The following is a 27,657-nucleotide window of genomic DNA, read 5'->3' on the forward strand; positions in this document are numbered from 1 at the left end:
TATATATATATATATATATATATATATATATATATATATATATATATATATATATATATATATTTTTTTTTTTTTCCATATTCATGCAGAAAAGTATTTTGCTAATTCGATTATAATTTATTCCTTAAAGTATAGTCACCAATAATACTTACTCTTTAGATGTACAGGGAAGTTTTTTTGCTTCTTAAGTTGCATACAAACTCTGAAATACACTTTATTTATATTTGCCAATACTCTGCTGTACATTGCATGAAACTACATTATTACATGTATGTTCTATTCATGAGGATACAGTATTAAATTTATATTTAAATGTTGGAAAGGATCTTGTTGTTTTGGAGTTGTCATTGAGGATACAAAAAAATTTATTATTTTGAGATTGGTTTGTCTTCCAATCGCTCTGCAGGGAGGGAGGATGGTACTTCGGTGAAGAACTGTACACTACAATCTGAGGCGTCTAAAGTAGGAATGACGAACTCACCTTATCATAGTTTTGAGTAAACCCACGTCAAATTTTTAGAACTGTAAGATCACTCGGTGCCATGGAATATTGATAAAATTGCCTCAGTTATGTTCTATATTGATAATTTTTGTGTGTAGAAGGTGTGCATTATACAATGACAAGCCTGTTGTACCAAAAATTATTATAAATACCTGTAGTTTGTCCCTCCTACGCTAGATGCCTCATTTATTGTACTGTAATTGAACATATGAACTGTACTGTACCTTTTAGAACATTTTCATTATTCCATACAATATAGTACAGTAAAACATAATTGTAATGCTATTTAGTAGTGTTTTGTCATATACAGTATAAATACTACAAAAGTTATGTTGTACTTTGTTTGTACTTGTAAAATAGTCATAATTTAGTGTGAGTGAATCCTCCATATATCATTGTTGACCAATTGTCATTGTGTTTTATGGGTAAAGTTCATTCCAAAATAAAATAAATATGTTTCATTGCTGAGATTTTAGTTACCTGCTATTTAATCAGGGAGGTTGATGTTTTTAAAAGTGACTATTTCACTGGTTATTTCTTGAATCCAACAGTAAATTTCTTTCATAACAATGCACAAAGTTTCCCAGATAGGTATTGTACAGTATTTTGTCAAATGTATCTTTTCATTTTATGCATGTTCTTGTGTTAAGTGATTTAGTATCTTACCTTTGAATATGTATTCCTTTCTACTATACCAATTGCTCACATAGCCTACGAGATAAACAACTCCCTTGACAAAGTGTGTCATTTTCTTACAGCAATATAGAGACCCCTCTACTACAGTACTGTAATCTTTCATTTTGATTGAGAACAATGATTCCATTCATTGAATGTGCTAAAGCATTTAATGAATTCTTATATACTGTATTAAACCTCTATTAACCTTTTATTAACTTCCGTGACTTGTAGAAATCTGCTTCTGAAAATTTTCATGACAAAATACATTTTGTTTTAGAAAGCATGACCATTTTTACAGAATTAGTTTGATTGTTTCATAACTTATAATGTGAAGTCTTCCGGTAAAGTAAGCTCACAAGTTCACACTATTTTGTGTCTCCTCAAACTGAAGCAATTTGCTGGGACTGCCCTATTACCTGACAACTAGGTTGACCCATGACACCAACACAAATAATATTATTGTATCAACCTTTGTGACTGGAAGTAGGTTGACTATCTGTTACATCTCATAGAAAGGGATTGATGATGACCTGAGTTGACAAGTATGGTTGACATGCAAGAAGGTTGATTGTAGCAAACCTCACTGGCAGGATTAAATTTAGAACTAACACTGAACATTCATCTCGGACTACTCTCTCACTTAGAATAAAACACGAAAACAGAAAAATGGTAAATATATTATGAAGTTTTCTTTTTCCAAATTTGGGTTTTCAAATTTTCTTCTGAACTACATGAATTGTAGGAGAGCTAATTAAAGAGTAAATCCCCCAACCTGATTGTAAAGGGAGGATGCAGCTCCCCCAGGGTTTATGCCCCTGAATTTGTAAATGTTTCAAATTTTGTCCAGCCTACTTGTTCAGTTCATGCTGATGTCTCAACTTTACTTTATCCTCCACGTACAAACACTTTACTGAGTATTGCCCTCTGAAATGTTTATAGACTTCTTCTAAAGTAACTCCTTTGTCCTTTCCCACCTCTAGTATCAGCAAGGCAATTGCAGTTATTTTAATCTCTCGGGGTAACTGAGGTGCTATAGTGCAGGCACCTGTCTGGTGGCCCTCCTTTGGACATTTTCAATCAATTGACAGTCTAGCATATCTTGAATTCTTGGGGATCAGACAGGATGACAATACAGTACTCCAAACTGGGAAGCGTCTCACTTTTGAACAGCATTACAGTAAGTCCTCATATAACGTCGGCCCGCTTAACGTTGTTTCTGTACTACGTCACTAATCTTTAGATAAAATTTTCAACGATTCAGCCTGCTGTCATGACTACTTACGGCGACTACCTCTCTGCCTGGGCGAGAAACACACCCTCCACCGCTCCTGCCATACTCCTCCCCTCCTGCCATCCGCCTCCACAGCTTTACTACCCGCCACACACTCGCTCTACCACCTCCGCCCATCGGTGAGTACCAATACAAACTTAGTAATTATATGTATGCACTAATTTCTGTAGAAATGGAATTGATTTTCTGTACAGTATATGTAATGTATGTCATGGGGCAAAGGGAGGCTTAGGAACGTAACTCCCGTATTTTATTTATTTCTTCTGTGGAAAATTTATCCACTTAACGTTGTTTCATATAACGTCGCACTTTTAGGAACATAACCCCGACCTTAAGCGAAGACTTATTGTATTCACTTAATGGCCACCAACTGGAGGTGGTTATGCCGAAGGAAGGAGGCTAGTGGCCTATGTAGGAGCTCTCCATTGTTCTTGATAAATTTGTCAAGGGCTCTTTTGAAGCCCAGTACTGTTCTCCATTACTCGGCTTGAGCTGGTAGAACGTACCACGGTACCATAGGTTACCATCCTCTGAAAAAGTATTTCCTTATATTCGTTTTGCATGATAACTTGGCAGACTTGTAGTTATGTCGGATACACCCATTTCGTCACCAATCCGTTTCGTCACCAAAACCCCATTTCGTCACCACTAACAGTTGCTGGTATTAGTGACAAATTGAAAGTTATTATTTTACTTGAATAGAAATTACACATGTTTACAGACGACTCGAGAAGTATTGTTATTATTGTACATGAATATTAATTATTTAATAAAGAAAATGGTTAAAACATTGGTAAATAAACAAAATACAGAACAAATGAAGGTGATTTGGCACCAGAGCATAAACCTCCTCGCAGCAAAGAACAATCTCGCTCTACCTCTATCTGCTTTAGTCTTTAATAAATTGTTTATGGAGATGCTTGCATGATTAATAACGTTTTTGTTTTCTTATTTTCGTCTTTAATAAATTGTCTTGGTGAGATTTTTGCATGATCCAATGCATTGTTATGCCGAGGCATAATTTCATACCGTTATACAATTTTGTAAACTAGGTGTTGTGATTAAACATTGGTAAACATTACTGGGCCACATAACCTGTTGCATCTTTCACATATTGTTTAAGTGAGATGATTGTAGGTGTATAAATATGTTTATAATTTATTTTTTTATTTTCGTTTTTAATAAATTGGTCGTGGTGTTTTTTTATTATTTTCTATCCCAAGCAACATTAATTTTCGTGTATACATTGATGGGAAGAAACGCAATGAAAAAGCAGGTAAAGCAGTGGTGACGAAATGGGTTGAAAACAGGTGACAAAATAGGCATACCCCGTTACGTCCCTTTCACAAATTTGAATGTTTCAATGAGATCTGCCCTATTGTGCCTTGTCTAAAGGGTTGTCTGTCTTAAGGCCCGCAATCTACCTGGATAATCGAGATCACGAAATGACGTAGTTCCAGAATAATTTGACATAGTTTGTTGCATTGAAATATTTACACGGCCATTAGCAGAGGCGAGAAATGTGAAGTTATTCGTAGCCGTATTTCCAGCCTCTGCTGACAGCCGTGTAATATTTCAATATGATTCTAATCTTTTAAAATGTTAGTTTATATATAATGGAGTATAACTGATGTGTAATTTGTCTTAGTATGCCTTATTGTTGGTAAAAATAAGTATATTAAATGCATCCTCCGCAAGTGTGAATTTGCAACAGAGCTTAACAGTTAATTCGTGTATAATACTTCTGATAAACTTCCTACGTACTTATGTTTCAAATAATGAATGTATGTATCTTTATATAGTTAAGCTTGTAGGGTACTGTATGTGGCCAGTTGTCAAATTTCTCTATGTTTGTCTATTTTCTCCTTGATAGGCTCACATACATAAGTACATAGTAAGAGATCTCACACTCAGGATGGAGGTAAGAAGTGAAACTCACAATAGCGTTCTCTGTATATAAATATATTGTAAATACAGTGTGGTGCTAGGGAGTTGCTGTGTGGTGAGGAGGTCTTGTTGGTTGAGGAGCTAGTTGAGAGGTCTTGTTGGTTGAGGAGCTTGTTGAGAGGTCTTGTTGGTTGAGGAGCTTGTTGAGAGGTCTTGTTGGTTGAGGAGCTAGTTGAGAGGTCTTGTTGGTTGAGGAGCTTGTTGAGAGGTCTTGTTGGTTGAGGAGCTTGTTGAGAGGTCTTGTTGGTTGAGGAGCTTGTTGAGAGGTCTTGTTGGTTGAGGAGCTAGTTGAGAGGTCTTGTTGGTTGAGGAGCTTGTTGAGAGGTCTTGTTGGTTGAGGAGCTAGTTGAGAGGTCTTGTTGGTTGAGGAGCTTGTTGAGAGGTCTTGTTGGTTGAGGAGCTTGTTGAGAGGTCTTGTTGGTTGAGGAGCTAGTTGAGAGGTCTTGTTGGTTGAGGAGCTTGTTGAGAGGTCTTGTTGGTTGAGGAGCTAGTTGAGAGGTCTTGTTGGTTGAGGAGCTTGTTGAGAGGTCTTGTTGGTTGAGGAGCTAGTTGAGAGGTCTTGTTGGTTGAGGAGCTTGTTGAGAGGTCTTGTTGGTTGATGAGCTTGTTGAGAGGTCTTGTTGGTTGAGGAGCTTGTTGAGAGGTCTTGTTGGTTGAGGAGCTTGTTGAGAGGTCTTGTTGGTTCTGGAGAGTAGAGTAGAATGATGTCCACGGCTGTTGTTGTTGTTGTATAGATTGTCGGACCGTAGTCCGACACGGGCCTTTGCCTATAGGCGGCCCGTTTGGTGGTTCCGGCTGGAGCTCCAGGAGCAGCCAGACCGGATTGGGATTGGAGGTGGTCCCACCTGCAGATTGGAGGGATACTGCAGGTTGCAAGTGTGAGCGGACCCCCGATCAGTGGACGCTTACCACCAACCCCCACTCTTGGACGTGGACAGCTTCGGAGTGGCGCGCCCCCCGAACTGGGGTCCGCACTTGCTGGGAGAGGATGCTTTCTAAGCTATCTGGGTGGTGGGTATCGTGTGATGACCCGGAGTAGGTGGTGAATGTGGTCTGTATGGGCCTTTCGGGTTAGAGTGGCCGCTGGTGTTGTGTGTGTTTCTTGGGAGATTTGAATTCTGTTTCGGAGGCTTTGTGTGACCTCGCAATCGAGGAGATAGTGTTCAAGTGGGTTGGCTGCTGGCTCCTGACAGTAGGTGCATTCCGTGACGTCATTTCCGATCATCTGCCAGGAGCACTTGTACCCTAGTCGTAGTCGATGAAGGCTGACTTGGGTTTGTCTTGGAGTTTTCTTGTCAGCGAAAGGTGGTTCCCCTTTTGTGGCCGCCAGGTACCATTTGGCTGATTGGGAACCAGCGTTGAGTGCGTGAAGGAAGCTCTTTTTGATGTGGAGCTTGGTAGTCTTTCTGAGGTGATTCTTGATCTGTTGCACACTTGCTGGAACTTGGATGTGTACGCTACTAGAGCGTGTAGCTGCCTTGGCTGCTTCGTCTGCCACGTCGTTTCCTCCGATCCCTACATGACTGGGAATCCAGTGTAAGACGACTGGTCGGTTTTGGCTTTGGGAATTCCTGTAGCTGTGCGAGGATCGAGGTGATGATGTGGACGTTGTCTCTTGGTTGACTGTGTTGCAGCGCCTGCATGGCCGATTTCGAGTCCGTGTGAATTATGACGGACTTGTTGTGTTGTGTTGCAGCGTGTTGTAGGGCCTTTGAGATTGCTACCAGTTCTGTTTGTAGGGTGGAGCAGTCGTTGGAAAGTCTCCATTGGAGGGTCTGACCTTGGGTGTAGAAGGCCGCTCCGGATCTATGATGTTTTGGGTCCACCGAGCCGTCTGTGAAGTATGATGCTGCATCAGCCGGTGTCTCGGTGGCTATGGCTTGAAGAGTTATTTTTTTGAGGTCCTCCTTCTGGAGGTTGGCTTTACTATCGCCTAGGTCGGTAAATTTGAGTGTGGCTGGTGGAGGGCTCCATGGTGGAGGAACAGCGTAACCATTGTCTCGTGTGTCTTGGTTGTTCTTGACGAGTGTTTCTGCTTGCAGGTGTCGGATGACCTCGCTTGCCTCGTGCGACCAGGTGGCCCTTCGCACTCTGTGGTCGAGGTGGAGGGAGGCACTGATTCGAATCTTGGCAACTGTGGGCTTGTCTGCTCTACAGATTTTGGCGAGGAGACCGGCTGTCACCTGCTTGACTCGTACTGCCAGGGGTGGTAGTTCGGTTTCCATTTGCAGATTGCAAATTCTGGTCCACATGGGTGCTCCGAGCATGGTCCTGAGAGCATTGTTTTGAATGACTTCTAGCTTAGCTATTTGGTCTTCTCTCAATCCAATGAGTGCTGGAGCACTGTAATCTACCAGCGATCTGATGGCGGCTGTGTAGTAGGCTTTGAGCACATGAAGGTTTGCTCCTGCGGATTTGCTGGTGAGCGACCTCATTATATTGTGTCTGCTTTTCGTCCTGTGCCTGAGATACTCGAGTTGCGGCTTGAAGGTGAGTTTCTGGTCAAACCAGATTCCAAGACACTGGTGGGCGTTGGTCCAGACTACCGGCGTGTTTTGTATGGAGAGCATCTTGTCTGGTGTGTCTGTGCAGATGGCCATCGCTTTCGACTTGGCTGGATTTATCTTGAGTCCAAGTCTGTTGCACTCCTCTTCTATAAGTTGGAGTGCGTGTTGCGTGTTGGCTAGTCTGTTCGATCCTCTTACTATAAGCTGTAAGTCGTCTGCATAGCATAGGAGCTTGGCTGTTTGTCTGAAGGGAAGCTTGACTAGATTTTCCATCAGGACATTGAACAGCATTGGACTGAGGATGCCTCCTTGTGGGGTTCCGTTTTCGTGGACCCTGTAGCTTGAGGTTGCTCCCTGAAAGCGTATTCGTGCTTCTCTCTGTGTGAGGTAGTTCTGGATCCACCCCAGCAACCTTCCTTTGACGCCTTTTTTAGCGAGCGTAGTTGTAATGGCCAATGGATTTGCTAGTTTGAAGGCTTTCTCCAGGTCGAGGAAGACCACCAGAGCTGGTTTGTTGTCCACTGTGCCGAGTATCTCGGCGATGTTGTTGCCTGTGCCGGTGTTCTCAGTGTAAGCAAAGATGTGAGGGTGTGGGCTGCCTACTTTCCACTTGAGTCGGTTGAGAGCCATTCTTTCTCCCGTCTTCGCTATGCAGCTGAGAAGGGAGATGGGCCTCGGTTTGTCTGGTTCTCTGGGTTTCGGAATGGGCTGTATATCTGCCTTCTTCCATTCCGGTGGGAGTCTTTGTGCTGTCCACGAAGCATTGATGGCTTGCAGCAGAGCCTCGTGTCCGGCTGTACCGGCATGAGATAGCATGGAGTAGGTTATCCTGTCGGCCCCTGGAGCTGTGTCCTTGCTTCGTTTTAGCGACTTCTGGAGTTCTTGCTGGTTGAATGGTCTGTCAGTGTCATCTTCACTGTTGCAGGCCTCTTCGATCATCTGGAGTCTGACCTGTCGCAGACGCCGTTGTGTCTCCTCCGCCTGTCTCGGGAGGTTTTCGTTGCTGCTCGGTCAGAGAACAGTTTTGCAAGTCTCTCGGCTTCCTCTTCTGGGTTGGGATGAGTTGGTGGTGGTGATGTTGCCTTCCCAGATGCCCTTCGGATCTGGGCCCACATCTTGCCAAGGGAGGTGTGCTCGTTCAGTTCGGAGCACCACTTGAGTCAGCTTACGTTTTTAATTTCTTCCTTCTCTTCCCTGGTATCCTTAACTATGACTTGCAGGAGATGTCTGTTTGTTGCCGTGGGATGTCTCCTGTAGTTTCTTCGGGCCATGTTCACTCTGTGGTTGAGTTCTTTCACCCTGGGACAGTAGTACCAGTAATCATTGTACTGTCTTGATGTGGGTTTTGTTTTTGGGATAGCCTCTTCTGCCGCTAGGTGAAACGCCTCGACCAATTGGTGGTGGAGGGTTGTCTCATCCGCGGGTGCTGCGCCGGCCGGCTGTGATTTTTCGCGCCACTTAGCCAGGTGTTTCTTGAAGAGTCCCCAGTCTGCCTTTGAGTGTTGTATCTCCATCTCGGGGGGGGTGGAGTGGGGAGTTTGTTCACCTTCAGCGTTGTTAGGGTGGCGAAGTGGTCACTGGTCAGCGTGGGGTGTATCTGCCAGGAGGCCGAAGGCTGTAGTGCACTGGAGACGAAGGTTAGATCTAGCCTTCCTCCCCTAGTGTGGGTGGGCTCTCCGGTGTTCAGGAGGCAGATCTCGGGTGTATCTTGAAAGGTGGTGTATAGGTGTAGGCCGTCTTCATTTGTGGGGCTTGCTGAGCTTAGGAAGGGATGATGTGCGTTGAAATCCCCTCCTATGAGTGTGGCGTGGTCAGCGGCCGAAGCAAATAATTGAGTAACCTCCAGTGAGCCCCTTGGGTTCTTGTAGATGTTGTGAACAGTTAATTCCCGTTCTTGGAGGGTTACTTTGACGGCCTGTGTCTCGATGTTTTCCCCACATGGAAATTGCTGCGTGACATCGGCGGAGGGTATGTTTGACTTGACCAAGATCATACATCCTCTTGTTGACGCCTGCGTGAAATGCCTCCTGTATGTCTTGTAACCGCTGAATTTGAAACAGTGGTGTTCTTGTAGAAGTGTTTCTTGTAGGAGTATGATGTCAAGCTTGTCCTTGGCTGCTGCTTCTTGTAGGAGGTGTTTCTTGTTTTTGATGCCCTGAGCATTCCATGTTAGGATGTTCAGGGTGCTGACGTTTTCCACCACTGTTTCATCGGGGACTTTTGGTGGTCCTCGATGGAGATGTCCAAGTTCGATTCCAACTGAATCAGGTCCATGTCTTCGTGTTCTGTGGTTTTTGCCTTCTGGGCCGTGGTTCGGTTCAGGGGAGTTGAAACGTCCAGTTTCTTTCTGGGAGCTGTCGGTATCTTGGGAGCTGTCGGTATCTTGGGTTCTCTGGTGGCCTTCTTCGGTGTAGAGTGTACCTCGGCTGTTACTCGTGTGCGGACCGGCGTGGCTTCCTCCACTGAGGTGGCTGGAGCTGTGGCGACTTGCCCGAGGACGCTCCCCATGAGTATTTGGAGCTGTGTGGGTTGGATCTTGTGGCCCAGTAGTCCGGCTAGGCCCTCCGCGAAGGTTGTCAGTACCTTGGCTAGGTCTGATATGTGTATCATTCCTTCTGGTGCCTTGGTGTGTGCTTCTTTTGTCTTTCTCGTGGTTGTCGTTGTCTGCTGCTTGGGTGGCTGAGGTGTGGCTGTAGTGAGGCCAGGAAAATGGGCTGCACTTTGGGTGTTGACTGGCTGAGGAGGTTGTCTTTGTTGTTTGGGCCTTTGGGTTCCCCACACGAAGGTACTTGGTGGGGCTGGTGTGTAGGCGGTGGGGGCCGGTCTTGCTGCTGGTCGGTTTGCCTGGACCCTCTTTGTTCTCTCGGAGCATCCAGGATTCCAGGCGTGGTGTTTGCCCCCGCAGTTGGCACACTTGGGGGCAATTTTTTCCCCATTTTTCAGCTTGGTGAGGCAGGAGTATGTGCCGTGCTTTTGTGCGCAGACTGCGCAGATCTCCCTGTACGTGTACCTTGTCTGATGGTGCCCGTATTTCTGGCATCTGAAGCACCGCAGGGGCTCTGGGACGAAGGGCCTCACTTCGTAGATCCCCCAGGTTTTGAGGTCTATGGTGCTGGGGGGTGAGCCGTAGTGTGTTATGAGCACTTGTTTCGTGGTGGCCGTCTTGTCGGACAGGGGAGAGCATCTCTCGGCTTTTAGGATCTTCGGGTGGTTCTCCAGGGGTTCGAGAGGTAGTTCCTTTGGGTACCGGAGGACTACCGACTTCATCAGTTTCTGGGCGGGGTCTAGCTTGGTTGAAGTAATGGTGGTGGTGTTTTGTAGGTAAGTGTCGAGGGTGGTGGCGGAGTTCTTGTCTTTGGGGTGAACGAGATCATCTCCCCCTTTAGGTTGGGCCGCACTGAACTCTGGCTATGTGGGTTTTGCTTTTCCATCTCTGTGACGGCGGCATATGTTGTTTTTTTGTGTCCGTTTCGTGGGATCCGGAATTTGGCAGTGTCGCTGAGGTGAGCCGGTGGGGGTGATGGGTGCCTTTGGGGCTGCTTGACGGCAATCGCTTTCCCTGAAAAAGGCACGTTTATGTTTATTTTCTACCTTTCGTCCAGTTGTCCCTCAGTAGTGGTAGCAGTGGTGGTGGTGGTGGAGGGTGGTGGTGGTGTGGAGTTGTTGAGGTGGTGGCAGAGTTCTTACTTTCAGGGCTTCGGGTTAGCGCCAGAACTGGTCTGCTTTCTTCTGTGCGAAGCCCGTCGTAGTTCGGGTCGTCAGGTTGGGTTTTAAGGTTCAGGTGGGGATCGCGTTGAGTGGGCGTACGCGCCCATAACCGGGCTTTTTTTTTTTTTTTTTTTTTTTAGATCTCACCTATTCCAAGGAGTAAATAGCAGAGGAATTACAGCACTTCACTAGCTGTGGTCGGTGAGTGGTTCCTGAGCTTCTCTCCGGAGCTCCGATTGGGGGAAGCCTACTTCCTAGTGGGGAGGCGATCGCTCACCGGTGACGGACGTGAGCTAAGTGTGCCTATTTGGGAAGGATAAGGATTGCTACCCTCTTTCCAGGTGGACCCGCACCTGAGGTGTATTTATACGATTCTCCAGGATCAGAAAACGAAGTGCAAAATGAGCGGCGCCAATCACCATGCAGTTTGCGAGTGAGGCCTGGTCTGTGGAACTCACTGCTGATTGGCTGGTATTAGACGGCAAGTGATCGGTCAGCAGTTGTACACGTCCGTCCGCGAGTGAGGCCTGGTCTGTGGAACTCACTGCTGATTGGCTGGTATTAGACGGCAAGTGATCGGTCAGCAGTTGTACACGTCCGTCCGCGAGTGAGGCCTGGTCTGTGGAACTCGCCGCTGATTGGCTGGTAAGCGAACGGCAAGTGATCGGTCAGCAGTTTTAGGGGAGAGTATCCACTACAAGCTAAACATTTTTCTCGTCAGAAACGGTCATCCCAACAATTATGAATAAACTCGTTTAGAAATACATTACTTCAGGGCGAAATCGAACAGGTTTGAAACCGCCAATTAGCTGTAATTCTTGAGAAGGGGGCGGGGTGTAGTGGAAATTTCCCTACGACTACAACTGCAGTTTGTCGCTGACTGGCCGATCCCTTTTCGGGTTACCCAGCCAATGCCTCGTGGTCTAAGGTCTGCTCCTAGCGACGTCTGACAAAGCGCAGTTCAGCCATCAAGCCACGCCTACCTCCGCTATATAAGCTCTTAACCTCGCTGTGACCTCCCTTCTTCTACCTGAGCCCAGCAGCACGCAACACCTCCGAGCAAGCTCCTCAACAACCAGCTCTCTCTACTCCACGCTCCCGAACCAGCAAGCTCCTAACCACGCAGCAGCTTCCCAGCACCAAGCTGCACTGTACATCTAATACAATATATATACAGAGAGCTCATTGTGAGTTTCCTTTCTCCAATCCATCCTGAGTGCGAGACAACATCACGAAACCCCACAGGGGCATCCTGTCTCAGCTGAGAAAAAATGCACTATAGGCCTAGTTAGAATGTTTTGCACAAAAAAGCTTCTTTTCAAACTGAAAGACAACTGTTTTAACCTAAAATTGTCACACAATTGTTTTCACCGGTGAATAATAGTATGGTACTGTAGTGGATCCTCTCCCCTACAACTACTGACTGAGCTCCTGCCACACACTTACCAGCCAATCAGCGTACAGCCAGCGATGCCGATAGACCTACTCCCCGGTGCTGACGCAGACGTAGCAACTCCAGGAGAGGCCATAGCTTCCCACGACATGCCAGGATCACGGAGTTTGGCACCTTTCACGTTCTCCTCCGTGATTGGCTCCCGCGCTACGCTCGACTCGATTCCTGATCCAACAGAATTGTATAAGTACGGGCGTGGCTGGCCAGTGCACGACGACCCACCTGTATTCGACAACTACACGTCCTACAGGGGAGACAACCTAAGGGGGGTAGCCCTATACATTCGGAGTTCATTTGCCCAGCAAAGAGTCAGTCTGAACGTGAACCTGCAGGCTGTGGCGTGCAGAGTTAAGATTCGGACTGGCTATGTTGCCATCTGTTCACTATACTGTCCTCCGGGCGGGCTCATCGACGATGGTGAGCTTGAGGAGCTATTTAACCAACTGCCAGGAAAGAAAATGATCCTCGGCGACCTCAATGCTCGCCATTTGCGGTGGGGCAGTGTCCGGAGTGATGGGAGGGGAGAGCAGGTGGCTGCAGCTATCCTCAACTCCAACCTGTCTCTTCTGAATGACGGTAGTGCGACTCGAGTGGACGAACGATTTGGCACAGCGTCAGCTATAGATCTTTCTATAGTTGATGCTGCCTTGCTATTAGATTGTAAATTTTCTACATACGACGACTCTCTGGGTAGCGACCATTTTCCGATCTGCATTTCTTATGAGTGTGGCGCCCCAACGGCTACTCCCGAGGTGCGCTACAACCTTAGGAAGGCAGACTGGAGGGCCTACTCAGGAGCCGTTCGTATAGACACCATTGGACAAGACATCAACACCAAAATGACACACATACAACAAGCTATAATACACGCAGCAGATTTAACAATTCCTAAGACTTCTGCAAAAACCCACAGGCCTGGAGTTCCATGGTGGACACCAGACTGCCGACGAGTGGTTTGTGAGCGAAATAGGCTATGTCGTTTATTCAATAGAATTCCATCACTTGTAAACTTAATTGAATATAAAAAAGCTAGAGCCAAGGCTAGGAGGGTTCTCAGGGAGTGTAAGAGAGAGTCTTGGCGGGCGTTCGTCTCCACTATTAACAAGGATACCCCTTCCTCTGAGGTATGGTCGGCTATAAACCGGGTCAGATCCAAAGGAGGAAGGAGTTTTATCCCACAGGTGAGTAGTGGAGGGCGGATTCTCGACGAACCCCAGGCCATTGCCAACACCCTAGGCCAGAAGTTTGCAGATGCCAGTAGCTCCACCAATCATGATCCACGCTTCGGCGTGTTCCGTGATCGTGCCGAGCTCTTGCATCTCGACTTCGAGAACGGGGACGAACAGGGCTACAATCGAGCATTTTCCCCAGAGGAACTTTCCTTTGCTATAAATAAGGGCAAGGGCTCTACTCCTGGACCTGACGGTATACGATACGAGATGATTAAGCACCTTGACCAGGGAAACCTGGACAAATTGCTAGAAGTGTACAATGAGATCTGGACGTCCAGAACGTTTCCAAACTCATGGCACTTTGCCCATGTCGTACCGATCCCGAAGAGGGACAAATGCCCGAACAACACCAACTCATTCCGTCCGATTTCGCTCACAAACTGTCTGTGTAAGGTCATGGAACGTATGATAAAGCGTAGACTAATGTATTTTTTGGAAAGTAACAACTTATTGAATGATCGACAGTGTGGTTTCCGCCAAGGTAGAAGTACACTAGATCATTTAATAAGTCTTGAAACTGACATCTCAAAAGCTCTTTGCAGTAAAGAAACATTAATTGCAGTATTCTTAGATATAGAAAAAGCTTTCGACATGACATGGCGGACTGGCCTCATGATGAAGCTCCACGCCTTGGGTCTGAGAGGTAATTTGCCAATTTTTATTAGTAATTTTTTGCAGGACAGGACTTTTTCCGTCAAATTAAAAGGTAACGTAAAATCAGACACATTTGTCTTTGAAAATGGAGTTCCACAAGGTAGCGTTTTGGGCCCAATTTTATTCCTTATAATGATTAATAATTCCCTATCACCAGCCCCCAGCCTAAGTGACCTCAAATTCTCCTTGTTTGCTGACGATTGCGCAATCTGGCGCTCCTCTCGAGCTGAGAGGCTATCTGCACAAAGGGTGCAAGCTGGCCTAAAAGCCGCGGAACAGTGGGCAATAGAATGGGGATTTAGGTTTTCAGTTGAGAAGACAGTAGGAGTAGTCTTCACTAAGAAACGTAACATTAGTAATCCAGTATTAAAATTAAATGATACTCCTATTAAATTTCAGACTTCAGTAAAATTTCTTGGTGTTCATTTTGACCGGAAATTAACGTGGAAAAACCACATTAACGAACTTGAAAGTAAATGTCTTAAAGTCACAAACATCCTGAAAGTTTTATCAGGTACTACATGGTGAGCCGATAGGAAATCTTTATCAATGGTGTATAAGACCCTGATCAGATCAAAACTTGATTATGGATGCCAGTTGTATGCTTCGGCATGCAACACCACACTCGCAAAGCTAACCAGAATACAGAACCGATGCCTTCGTCTATGTCTGGGTGCCTACAGGTGTACACGTGTAGGTAAACTAGAGGTTGAGGCCCACGTCCCTCCACTTCACATCAGGAGGGACATGTTGACGCTAAGGTACGGGTTGAGTACGGCTAGGAAGCGCGGCACAGACCACCCAGGTTGGTGTGCTGTTGCTAAATTCCGTTTCCTGCAGCTGCGTAGGTCCCCGTCCTCGGTTGTCCGCCTCCAGACCTTGTGCCAGGGTGCTGGTATCCATTTCGAAGACGTTGATAGATACGTTCCACCGTTGTGTCCGCCATGGGAGAACCCCAACTTCCATGTGGAAACATCGTGGCTTCCGGGAGCGAAGAATGACTTTCATCCTGAGCTCCTGAGGCAACTTTTCTATCAATTTCTTGAAGGATTCAGCGCCTATACTCACGTGTACACCGACGGGTCCAAGACTGACGACAACGTCGGAGCCGGTATCTGGAGCAGAGACGGGGAGTGGAGCGCCCGCCTGCCGCGGCATACAACCATATTCTCTGCAGAAATGTTCGCAATAAGTAGAGCCATTGACATTGCAATAACAAGCAATGTCAATGATGTCGCTGTAATTTCAGATTCCATGTCAGCTCTTAAAGCAATTCAAGGTGGTAATACTACCAGCAATGAGATACAGGGCAACATTATTAATAAATTACATGAGTGTGCCAAGAATATTGTGCTGGTGTGGGTGCCTGGGCATTGTAACATTTGGGGCAATGAACAGGCAGACAGATTAGCAAGAGCGACTGTGGGTCTCGGGGAGACAACTAATGTACCCTGGGAGACTCAGTCGTGTCTCTCCTTGGGGAAGACATATACATTTGGAAAGTGGCAACTTGAATGGACTAGGTTGGATCTCCACAACACCTGGAAGCCTAATATAGGAAACTGGCCCTCAGCATATAGAAAGAATAGGAGGGAAGAGGTCGTTCTCGCCAGACTAAGGCTGAATTGTACCTATCCGACCCACCTAGGGGCCTATCTTGACAAATCCTTCCCACCTATCTGTGCCACTTGTAACCTAATTCTCTCCATCAGACATATTCTGACTGAGTGCAGCCAGTACGAACCAGAGCGGCGGCAGCTGGTGATCCTAGCTGCCGAGCAAGGCTTCGTGCTGACTGTACCCAACCTATTGCAAGATAATGTCACCATAAGTGACGCAGTAATAACCTTCCTCAAGGAGACCCATCTTATCGGCATGTTATGATTGACACACGCATGAACTCTTTTTATATCTATTATATGTATGTAACCATGCCTTAAAAAATAAAAAATAAAAAAATAAAAATGAATAAAACAAAAATTAAAACATACAACATGAGAAACACATCACAAACCTTATCATTACATACAACACTCACATTTATCAAGCTAAACTGACACCCACCAACATATATTCAAACAAAAAGACACGGGCTACAAAAGACAAAATAAAAATAATAAAAAAAAAAAAATCACAGAGAAACTAGTCACCTGACAAGCCATTTCATCTGGTCTGTCACTAACTCACCATCATATCACTCATGCATACCATAATTCATCCCAAATAAAACAACAAGAAGAAAGAAGTAACCAAAATACCAAGAACAAGAAGAACACAAGAATAACAAGAAAAGAAGAAACAAGAACATCAGATTAGTTGTAGCAAGAAAGAAGACCAAGATTAGAAGAAGAAAGAAGACATCAGCTTCGGCCGAAATAGCCTAATGGCGAAGAGGCCAGTAATCCCCAACATCAGTCAGTCAGCCAGTGCACCTCGGCGAGGCAAGATCTTCTCTGCTCCCGAGGTATTGTGTGAACTTGACGATGCTGACCTGTGACCAGGCGAAGGTCATAAGACTGTACCCAGTCATAGGCTCTTCGCACAAGCAACTAAACCTCCTTGTCCTAAGGAAGTTTTTTGACTCTTTAGAAATCAGGGGGGTGACAAGGGTCGTCCGCAGACCAGTGAGTGGTGGCCTAATGGTCATCTTCGCGGAATGGGGACAGGCCCAGCAAATAGCCAACATAACAGAAATTAACGGGATCCAGATACAAGTGCAAGCTCATCCAGAGGACAACTTGGTGTTGGGAGTCATCTCCCACACCGAGATAGAACACCTTGAAAAAGAAGAACTGGCTGAGTTGATCGGAGACCAGCTCACAATAGTACGGAAGCTGACCAGTGGAATAGCACTGGTTAGCTACCCCACGAAGTACCAAGCACCGTTTTGCTGGGATGGGAGAAACATCTCAGCAAGACCGTATGAAAGAAGACCAACAAGCTGTTACAAATGCCAGAGGTACGGCCATCTGGCGGGGAAGTGTCGTGCTCGGGAGGTCTGTTGCAGGTGCGGAACACCCGGGCACCAGGACACCAACTGCTCGGCGGCCGACAAGAAATGCGCAGCTTGTGGTGGCCCTCACTCATTCTCTGACCGGGAGTGTCCCAAGTGGGGGGGGAGGAGTGTAGGGTGGCTAAGCTGCGAACCAAGAAAAAACTGAGCTACAAGGAGGCTCTCCTTGTAGTGAAGACCGAAGAAAAGAAGAATCAAGATCCCAACAAGACCGAAGAAAAGACCAAGAAACAAGAACACCACGAGACCCCAGAGGCAGAAGCCCACGAGACCAAGCTCACCCTCTCCGACTTTTTCCACATCTACGAACACCTAGGGCACGATGATAACCAAGAACAGGACCCAAACTCTACCGAATGGACAGTCCAAGAGAGCAAGAAGAGGAGGAAAAGAAGAAAATCAACTTCAAGCTAACAAGAATACCAAGACAGAAGACCAAGATATTTCTTTGCCCAACCCGACACGCACCTGACGTTTGACCTGACGCTCACCTGACTCGGGGTCCTGCCCCCCTCCTCGCCACGTCCAGACTGTTGCTGCTGCCTCCATCTTAAAGCCCAAAATAACGCAAGCGGTGTTTAGCCACTGCACCTTTTCTCTCCTTCTAAAATTCACTTCAATCCTCCCTTTAACCATCCCCTGAACCTCTTTCCCCCCTGTCACTAGCCTTTGTTCAGTTCAGTTTCCAGGGAGGCCATTCTACTCTGACCTACTGGACCAGCAAGACCTCTCTACAGCGCCTCACCAACCAGCTCCTTTAGGAAGCTCCTCGCCCAACAGGACCTCTGAGCAAACTACTCATCACCTAGTAACTCTGTAGTGGATTCCTCCCCTACAAGCGCTTGTCGCTGAGTAGCCGACCCCGCGAATTCCCCAGTGTATGCTTCGTGGTCTGGGTCAACCAGCGCCGCCATACATCACGGAGGTCAACTATTAAGCCACGCCTACCTCCGCTATATAAGACCTGACCTCGTGGTGACCTACCTCTCTTTCTACCTACAGCCAGTCTTCAAGTAACACCACCTCCTCCGCTCCTGCCTGGCGGCCTTCGCTCCTGCCGGCGAGCATGGCGACCCACAAGCTGGTCCTCCTCTGAGCGTCCTCACCAACCAGCTCTCTCTACATCACGTTTGTAACCACGCTGCCACTGCCCAGCACCAAGCTGCACTGTACAACAATATATATACAGAAAACGCATTGTGAGTTTCTATTCTACCTCTATCCTGAGTGTGAGATATCTTACATGTACGTACGTTTGTGAGCCCATACAAAGAGAGAATAGACAACCAAAGAGAACTGACAACTGGCCACATGCAGTACAAAGTAACATAAGTTCCAATGATGAAGGGGAAGAGCGACAAAAGAATTTGTCTGAACCGCTCGTGAGTCTCGCCATTATGTCAAGGGTTCGAGTCTCGGCCCGGACACACGTGAGAAGGGTGTTATCCAGAGTGACTCTACCAAGCATCATAGATTTCCCGGTCCTCGGTTTCCTCCTGTACTAACATTGGAGAGAGCGCCCAAACTGGGAGTAAACTGATAAGTGGCGAAATTTAAAAAAAAAAAAAAGTGTGGGATAAATTACCGAGGTGTTGCCTCCTTTCATTCGTCTGATACAGTTTATGGCGAATGTTTTCACTGGAAAATATTTTTATTTTTACAAGAACAAAGAATTTAATAAATGTTGTACCATTCGTTTGTGTATTTCAAGTTTCTTAAATATAATGTGCAATCATGATATTCCTAAATTTTCCTAAATTACAAGGAATCTACAGACAATACTTGAGATAAATGCACAAATACAATATATCAACTGCCTACAACATAGGCTCTCAACTGGCTCAGCCATGTTAATATTAAGATTTTTAAATGACTGTATCTGTGTTATTCTTGTTAAATAAAGTGTTATAAGGGCAGCACCACCTGGCGAGAGTGAGCCACCGGGTGTGCGCGTCACCGCCGGCGCAGGCGTCGACTGGCCACCACATTTAAACTTCACAACAAACCTTTACCAGTTAAGACTATCAAGATTTCTTTTAATTTTCGTCGTCATTAAGGTAAAGGAATTAGTCTGTGGGATAAATTTGTATCTAACGATTTCTTAAGAAACATTGGTGAGGATTTAGTGCTTCTTTAGTAAGTTAACGGTACATTTATAAGCTTATTAACTTCTTACAACTCGCACTGCAAACGTTGATGGTGTTGAAAACTTCCACCTCTTTGTTTAAGTCACATTATTGTTGAAGATATAAAGTTGATGTACAGTACGTGGACGCTTTAGAGAAGTAGGTGGTATAGCTAATTCCTTAGTATAGTTGTTTGTGTATTGAGGTGCCATAGACCTTGACCGAGGCTGCTACTAAGGTATACTGCACTCCACTACCTAATGCATGTTTTGGGTTCTTGTTTTTGTGTAACTTGGGTAACCAGTTCTAGTGGAATTGATAATGCAAAGAACCTAGATTATATGAGACTGGCTACCTAGACATACTAGTTTTATACATTACAATGGGTTCGGTTAATATTTAGAAGTTGCCACTCACATATACCCACAGATGACGTTCTGGAAAGAGGCTGTTATGCCTCTGCATCCAGCTCTAAATTTGCAGCTGAATAAGTGGTGGTGGCGGTCGGGATAATGAACTGAATTTTAGCTTTGTAATTATATAGCAAATTCTGATTTAAGAACCAAAGAATGGAGGAAACTGCAGCGGGCTTATTGGCCCATACTGGGCAGTCCCGTTTATACCCAACCCCTATTGCTCATATATCCATCCAACCTATGTTTGAAGTTATCCAGCGTATTTGAGATAATGATGATATTTGGTAACGTGTTCCAGTCGTTCACTACTCTATTTCCAAACCAATGTTTACCTATTTCGCACCTAATTCTAAATTTGTCTAATTTAAAACCATTGTTACGAGTTCGCTTCTGGTTGGATAGTTTGAGTACCTTTGTAATGTCCCCTTTGATCAGCCCTGACTTCCATTTATACACCTCTATCATATCGCCCCCTCACTCTTTGTCCAAATTTTGGTTAATATTTTCCCCCATAACGTCATTAGGTTAGGTTAGTTTAGATTAGGCTAGGTTTGGTTAGGTTTCTTTCCTTTGATATGAGAAATTGTTTTTCTGGTGTATGTTGGTGTGATTCAGTAAAATTTGACCTTCGTTACTTGTGAAAATAGTAATTTTTGGTGTTTTTAAATTTTACAGAAAAAGAGAAAAAATAAAAAAACGATTAATTTCTTCAAGAAACGAAGGTCACATCTGGCCGAAACACCAAAATACATCGGAAAAACAATTTCTCATATCGAAATAGGCATATGGGGGATAGATTAACAATTAACCAAATTTCTTTCAATGGTTAAGACCGACTTAGATCCAATTACATACTGGGGTAACACATTCCAATTATTTATTACTCTATTACAAAACGAGTTCTTTCTTTTGTTTTGTTGTGATCTACCCTTAAATATTTTTTTATGGTGACCTCTAGTTGTCTGGTCCTCTCGCAATATAAAAATATCCTGACACACTTCCAGGTCGTACACACCACAGAATCTTGTATGTTTCTATCATGTCTCCTCTTGCTCTTCTGTAGGCTAGTGTGGGTAATCTCAGCTTCCTTAATCTTTCTCCATATGTCAGGTTCCCATTTCTGATAACTTGTGTCAGGTCGTTTATGAAGATAAACAGTAATGGTCCCAACACAGACCCCCTGAGGAACTCCGCTTATTACCTCTTGCCATTCAGACATACGTATAACCATTCACTGCAACACATTGTCTTCCGCAGCTGAAAAAGGCCTCTATCCATTTCAAATATATGTCCCCGATACTATAGCTCTTTATTTTTTCCAGAAGTCTTCTGTGTGGCACTTTGTCGAAGGCCTTCATGAAGTCACAATACAGTATATCCACTGTATCTCTTTCCTCCAATGTCTTAGTCCACTGATTCATCGCTTTTATCAGTTGTACAGTTGTTGATCACCCTGGCAAGAAACCAAACTGCTTATTACTAAATAATTTATGTGCCTTCATATGCCCCATTATCTTTAACCTGATTAACGACTCTATTAGCTTATATATTACACTGGTGAGGCTCACTGGTCTGTAGTTTGCTGGGTGACAGCGGTTTCCTTGCTTGAAGATAGCAGTGATGTTTGCAGTCCTCTGGCAATTGGCCACTATTGAAGGAGTGTTCAACTAATATTTTCAGTGGTTCTGCTAGCTTATCAATTCCTTCCTTGATGATTCTTGGATGCAGACCATCTGGCCCTGGAGACTTAGTTCTTTTCAACTTTTTGATTGCTTGCTTTATTTGTGTTATGGAAAACTCTATAGATGACAGTGCAGGCACTTCCTTGGTTGGAAGACCGGGTACAGTGGTCCCTTGGTTAACGAGCGCCTCGGTTAACGAGTTACCTTCCATAAGATTCTTAACTTCGGTGCATTTGGTGGTCCACCAGCTGTAGTATTAGCCCGCCAGTACAGTAATCGGTTCTAGGGCTTAAATTCCTTACCATTTTAGTAAATATCAAGAAGTTTATACTATTCAATAATTTTAAAAGTTTAATGTTAAATTTTTTAGTCATGTTAACAATTATTGAACATAATTGAAGGTAAGGTCGCTAGTTTCATGCTCGCCATCCAGCCTGCCAACACACCATACAGGCGTCAGTCTTTGTGTCTTTTCAGTGGAGGTAACATCTATCTTGAGACTCTCTTCAACTAAATGCTTTTTTCTGTGTTTGCAAGCAAATTATTGGTCATTTTGACAATATATAATGCAGTGCAGTGTTGATTTAAAGAAAATAATCTTGAATTACACCAAGAGAACTAAAATTTTATGGGTGAAATAGTGCCATGGGGTGACTTCTCTTCCACTCCAATGCCTTCTCTTCTCCCTTCTCCTCCACCCCCATTCTAATTCCCATCATCATCAACATCATCCAGGAGCCTTCTACATACACACCTCAAAGTAAGTGTACTTTTCTACCTTTTTTGTTGAATTTAGGCAATTTTTGGTGAGCTGGAACCAATTACCCAAAAACCCATTGAAACAATGGTTTCGGTTAACAAGCAACCTTCTAGAACGGATTGTGCTCGTTAACCAAGGGACCACTGTACTTCCCCTGCTGGTTCCTTAGTAAAAATTTTGCTGTCCATTTTTGTCTTAATCGTGTTTTCATCATCACCTTAAAGATCCGGGACACCCATTTTTCTTGTTAGTCTTGCCTGCACATACAGTACTTCCAAAAAATCTTTGGGTTTTCCTTTGCATGCTCTGAAATATTTTGTTCCTTATTTTTCAGGGTTCATTCCTGGTCTCATTTCTAACTTGATTGTTGATTCGTCTGTATTCTTTCTTTGCTTCTTGATATTCCCTGTTGTTTACATCTTCACCCCCTTTATTTGTTGATCTCAGCTGTTTCCTTCTGGTCCACAGTTCGTTTTTCTTTCTGATTTTTGTCCATAATCATCTGTTCGTAGGTAATTCCTTGTTTGTTCTTCTTTTTAATGATGTTCTATCCTTGAATTCTCTCACAGGGACACATTCACTGATTACCTCCTGAAGTTTTGTCTTGAATTTTGTACACTTTTCTTCTATGTCATTTACGCTTAAAAATTCCTCCCAATTAATGTCCAGTTTGTGCCTCATCAAGTCAAACTCTGCCGTCTTGTACATATAGACTAGCCTTTTACAGTTCTTCTCTTGTGCTTTAATATTATATGTGAATGTTATGCAGGCATGGTCACTCCTCCCAATCGGACTCCCCACCTCCATGTTCTCCACAGTTTCCTCCTCACTGCAAGTCAGGACACTTCCCGTATTCATTCCTCTATGTCTTGTGATTTCTGTGATGTGTTGGGTCAGGTAGAAGTCTCATTTTTTTCAATGAATCTTTGTTCCATACTATAGATTCCTGCTGTTGTAGTGCAATTTTTCCAATTTATGTTTGATAGATTGAAGTCACCCAATATTATCTTGTGCTTTATATTAATATTACAGTATTTATCTCCTGCATTATGTTTAAAAGTTTATAATTTTCTGTCTTGTTACTGCTTGGACTTCTGTAAATTGATGCAATTAATATAGACTCATTCACGCCTTTCACTTCCATACACATGTATTTGTAGTACTGTATTGTTGTTCCAAGTTAATGACATTGAGTGCAATATCTTTTCTAATGTAAACAAAGTAATCCCCTTCCTTCTTCTGCATTTGTGATGTTTTTATCAATCATTTCATATCCATCAAGGCTGTATTGATACTATCATTTTTTCAAATCTATAATTTTTTGGTCTTATTTCCTGTAGAGCAATAACATGGGGATTAACCTTATTTTCTAACAGCCTTGCTTTTAGTTAACAAAGTTTAGCAGGTGAAATCACATCTACATTACTAAACATTACAGCAAACTTATTTACAATACAGTGGTCCCTCCATTATCCCGGTAATAGAATTCAACAAAACATTAAATTAAACAAAATACAGTACTGTACAGTAAAGTATACTGTACAATAATAAAACAAAAATAAAAATAAATAAATAAAATATTTTAACACTTAATTTGAGATGTGTATGTCGAATTCCCGGCGGCTTTGTTTACATAGCGGCAGCGCAAACAGCTGATTGTAGACACAATCGATGACGACATGCCATATTCTTTACAGAGTGCATTGATTCTAATGCCTTCTTTGTATTTCTTAATTTCTTATTTCACTTGAATTGAAATCGCTTTCGGAGATTTCTTCGGACCCATACTTGATAATTTCACCAATAAAATTTCAAGTTCAAAACAATTTATTTAACTAATTCCAGATTTTTTTATTTAAACCAACACTTCACTGTATATTATCAATATGTTAACTAAAATTCAGAATTACCAATTATTTTAAAGTAAAAATGCAAAAATATTCAAGAGCACAACTTTCTCGATGTTTACTCCACTGGAAACAAAGGTAAACAGAGAACCGATTATTGGCGGACGAGTCGATCAGCTGATGCGAGCACCAAAACGTGCTTCTAGTAAGGCTGTCGTTAATAGAATTTGTACTTGTTAATAGAACCGAAAGTCCTTACGGGAGGTAACTCGTTAACTGAAATCTCATAAATTGAACCGCTCGTTAATGGAGGGTCAACTGTATTGTTAATGCTAGACCCAGATGTATCTTCACTCTCTGAAAATTCATCTAGGCCTGGTCTGCTGGGATTGGCGGGTCTCCTCCTAGCCGTATCGTGGCGGTCTTCATCTTAGTCCTCCGCAGTGTCCATCCTCTTTAGCTTCACTAGGTATCTGTTCTAGGAATCTCTCGCCACATAAAAATTTCCCAATTCAATTTCATTCCGATTCATTTATATTTGTTGCTTCCTCCCTTAGTTCTTTGTCCTTCTGCCTTTCCTCCTTATTCATGTCATGTGAGAGAATCACCTTTTTCATCACTTCACTTCTTGCATCTTTTCATTTATAGTCATGTCTGAGTACATTTTCCTTCACCCCATCCCTTAGGGTTACCAATATTGGCCTCCCTTTTGGCTTTGGGTCTCCTGCACTGTTCCCAGCCTCTCGGTTATATTTTCCTACTCTTTTTATGTCAATGACATCATCCTCATAGGTCTCCTCTCCAATTTCATTGCAAAGTTCAAGGAAAATCCTTGTGTCCTGCTTTGTTTTTTCCGATCAAATTGACTTTTGAAAATGGGTTTTTATAGTGTAAATCATCATGTTAAATACAAATATGCCCTTCATTGCCATCAGAAATGAGGTAATAATAATAATAATAATAATAATAAACGGTTTATTGAAAGAGCTTGGCAGCCAGAAGGCTGAAAATATACAGTTACATATTTGGGGAATGGGTTTCGAATTACAAATAATATACAAGTAACATAAGTGATACAAATAAGATATATAATAACTAGATGGGGAAAAGCTCAAACTACAGTTCATTTCAACATAGTGACAGTGCAAGGAGTAGTATTTACTGGAAGTGAATACACTGATTTATTACAAGTTATTGATAATTTTTACAATGGTTGGGACTGGGCTACCTGTGCAGGTTAAAAAAAAAAATATATATATATATATATATATATATATATATATATATATATATATATATATATATATATATATATATATATATATATATATATATATATATATATATATATATATATATATATATATATATATATATATATATATATAGAAAAAGTGGAAGGTCAAACAAGGTTAAAATCTCAGAAAACTAGAAACCTAACCTAACCCCTAGTGTGTAAGAAACTTACCTTAAGTAAGAGATACCGGAGGATAGAGTAATGCGACTTGAATGCGGAAGTGGTGTCTTCATCAGTGCCCGTCTCTTATCACAGTATCATGCATGGTGATCTACATAGTACTGACACTCTGAATTACATCTTGGACACGTTACAGATGAAACAAAACACCGTGAGCCCTAAAAATGAAAACGGCTGCTGCTTCATTGTCCAAAATGCACTGAATAATGCAGCAGCCAACCAATGTATATCCATCTCACACAGATCTCAACTTTCAACTGGCCACGAATGCTGATTAGCGCACGAGTATTATGTCACATTGGCACTCACGCTGATTGGCCAAACATTATAAAATAAAAGTTAAAACAACCCAAAAACTCTAAATTTCCGACGGAGGTGTTATGGAACATGTTTTTTTTCTCTATCTCCCCGTATATGACTCAGTATTCAGTTACTGTAGGTGGTGGCAACTTCTAAATATTGACCATGGGTTCTCCTACATTAACAATTCTATGTTAGTTATTTTGTGTTTAATTTGAATCTACTACCAAGCTGCCAAATATAAACCTTAAGAGCTCTGTTAGCCTTAGGTTAATCATTTCATGTAGCATTTAAATGATATGTGAATGGATGAAAAGTTATGATGCAAAAATGGTAGTATTGCAGTTTCATTCACAATTGGGTTGGGGGGGGGTGGGTTGATAACTCAAAAACAACTTATTTTTGACAGAAATGAAGGTCAAATTCGAATGAATCATGAAATACTATGGGAAAACCTGGATTTCTTGTCAAAAACCGATTGGTAGTAAAACTACAATTATACCACAAAAAATTTGTTTCAGAATCCTTCAGCATGGGAAGTGATGACGGCAGCAGCAGCAAAGTGATTCCGGTGAAGGTAGCAGTGCGGGTGCGACCTCTCAATGGTAGAGAGACACGTGAAGGGTGTCAGGAGTGTCTCGATGTCACAAATGGATCTCCTCAGGTTTGTTAACAATCACTAGTGAAAATTTTATGTGATAAATTTATATTATTAAATTATTTTTATATTGCACTGTATGTCAAATCTCATGCATCTTTTTATACTGCCAATAAGAAATACAGGACTGTACTGTATATAGACCACAGGATAGTTACTGGGCATACATACTATAAACCACCTCAGAATATGTCTAATGTTCCAGCCCCTTGTGTACAGGGGTCTCTCTCTGCTGAATAAAACTGTCTGGTTCTCCAAATAAAATATTAAAAGTGGTATTGTCATTGTGAAAGGGTTAAACTCCTTAAAAAAATAGCTATATCTTTTGTAATGTAGAAACCAACGTGTCAATAAATAGATTTTACATGGTAATGCATATAGTACTATGAAACTGCTTGTCAGAAATTATCAAGTGCTGTTAGTTATGTTAGCTGAGTTGAGAGAATTTTAAATACCTAGACATTTGATTTTTTCACAGGTTGTGGTGCGGGGAACAGAAAAGGCCTTCACTTTTGATTTTGCATATTCAAATGACTGTTCCCAAGCCTATATTTATGAAACTGCTGTGAAGAATGTAGTTACTAATTTATTTAAAGGTAAGCAAAGCATTTTTTATCAACGAACCATTACAGTACTGTACAGTACTTTGATTCTTGGTTTCATTTACACTTCTGCTGGTTGAATTAGAGAAGTTCGTAATATAGTACAGTGCTTGATATAGTACGGTACATGATATAGTACGGTACATCACTTTCGTTTTAGTGACTGCGGTACGACAATAGTAGGTAATGTAAATACCAATCAGTAATTATGTGTTGGTACTTTAAATGCCATGAAAAAAGGACCTGTACTGTATTTAACATGAAGAAGAAATCTAATAGCCATATGGGTCTGAACAAATTTGAAGAGGGGTCAAGGGTATCATAGTAGAAGGGAGATAACCTGCAATATTTTATTAACCTGTGAGTACAGCTGGGCATGTCGATGGGACTTTGCAGAGGTAGGAGGGGCAGTGTATATTTTATTTTGTGTCTGTGTTTGATGTTCTGTTAAATTCTCATGATGCATTTCTCACAAAGATGTTCTTGGTAAAGTGGAATATATATAAAGTACCGTAACAGTTTTAACTTGGTCTCATGGGGATTAAACTAATACACTAAAAATCTTTCTGAAGACTGTCAGATTTTGGGGGGTAAAGAAGCTAGAATTCTTCTTCTTCATTGATGTCAAGAAGTCTTATCTAAGGCTTTTGGAATGATTGTTTATCTTCTTTTAATGAAGACCTACAAGGATAACCTTGCAAGTAACTACTTCATGATGTCTCGATCTTTCCACATTATTTTCTTTGGTAAATTAATACATTTGCCTGTGTTTCTTGTCATCAGTTTTTAAGGGCTTGGTAATAC

At 42.9% G+C, this 27,657-nt stretch overlaps 1 protein-coding gene across 2 annotated transcripts in view; it reads left to right on the forward strand.

The window, feature by feature from the left end:
* Positions 1–18,925: 18,925 nt before the first annotated feature.
* The window catches only part of LOC121865805 (chromosome-associated kinesin KIF4A-like), a 37,277-nt gene continuing 28,545 nt past the window's right edge, over positions 18,926–27,657 (forward strand). Inside the window, exons 1-3 of one of the 2 annotated variants that reach the window (XM_042365368.1) lie at positions 18,926–19,042; positions 26,115–26,257; positions 26,730–26,847. In XM_042365368.1, coding sequence (XP_042221302.1) covers positions 26,126–26,257; positions 26,730–26,847 — 250 coding nt within the window. In that variant the 5' untranslated portion in view covers positions 18,926–19,042; positions 26,115–26,125. Of the gene's footprint in view, positions 19,043–19,169; positions 19,271–26,114; positions 26,258–26,729; positions 26,848–27,657 lie in introns of those variants that run through there. The other variant, XM_042365367.1, reaches the window with a different exon arrangement.

Source organism: Homarus americanus, unplaced genomic scaffold (genome assembly GCF_018991925.1).
Source record: "Homarus americanus isolate GMGI-L3 unplaced genomic scaffold, GMGI_Hamer_2.0 scaffold21496, whole genome shotgun sequence".
NCBI classification, from domain to species: Eukaryota; Metazoa; Arthropoda; class Malacostraca; order Decapoda; family Nephropidae; genus Homarus; species Homarus americanus.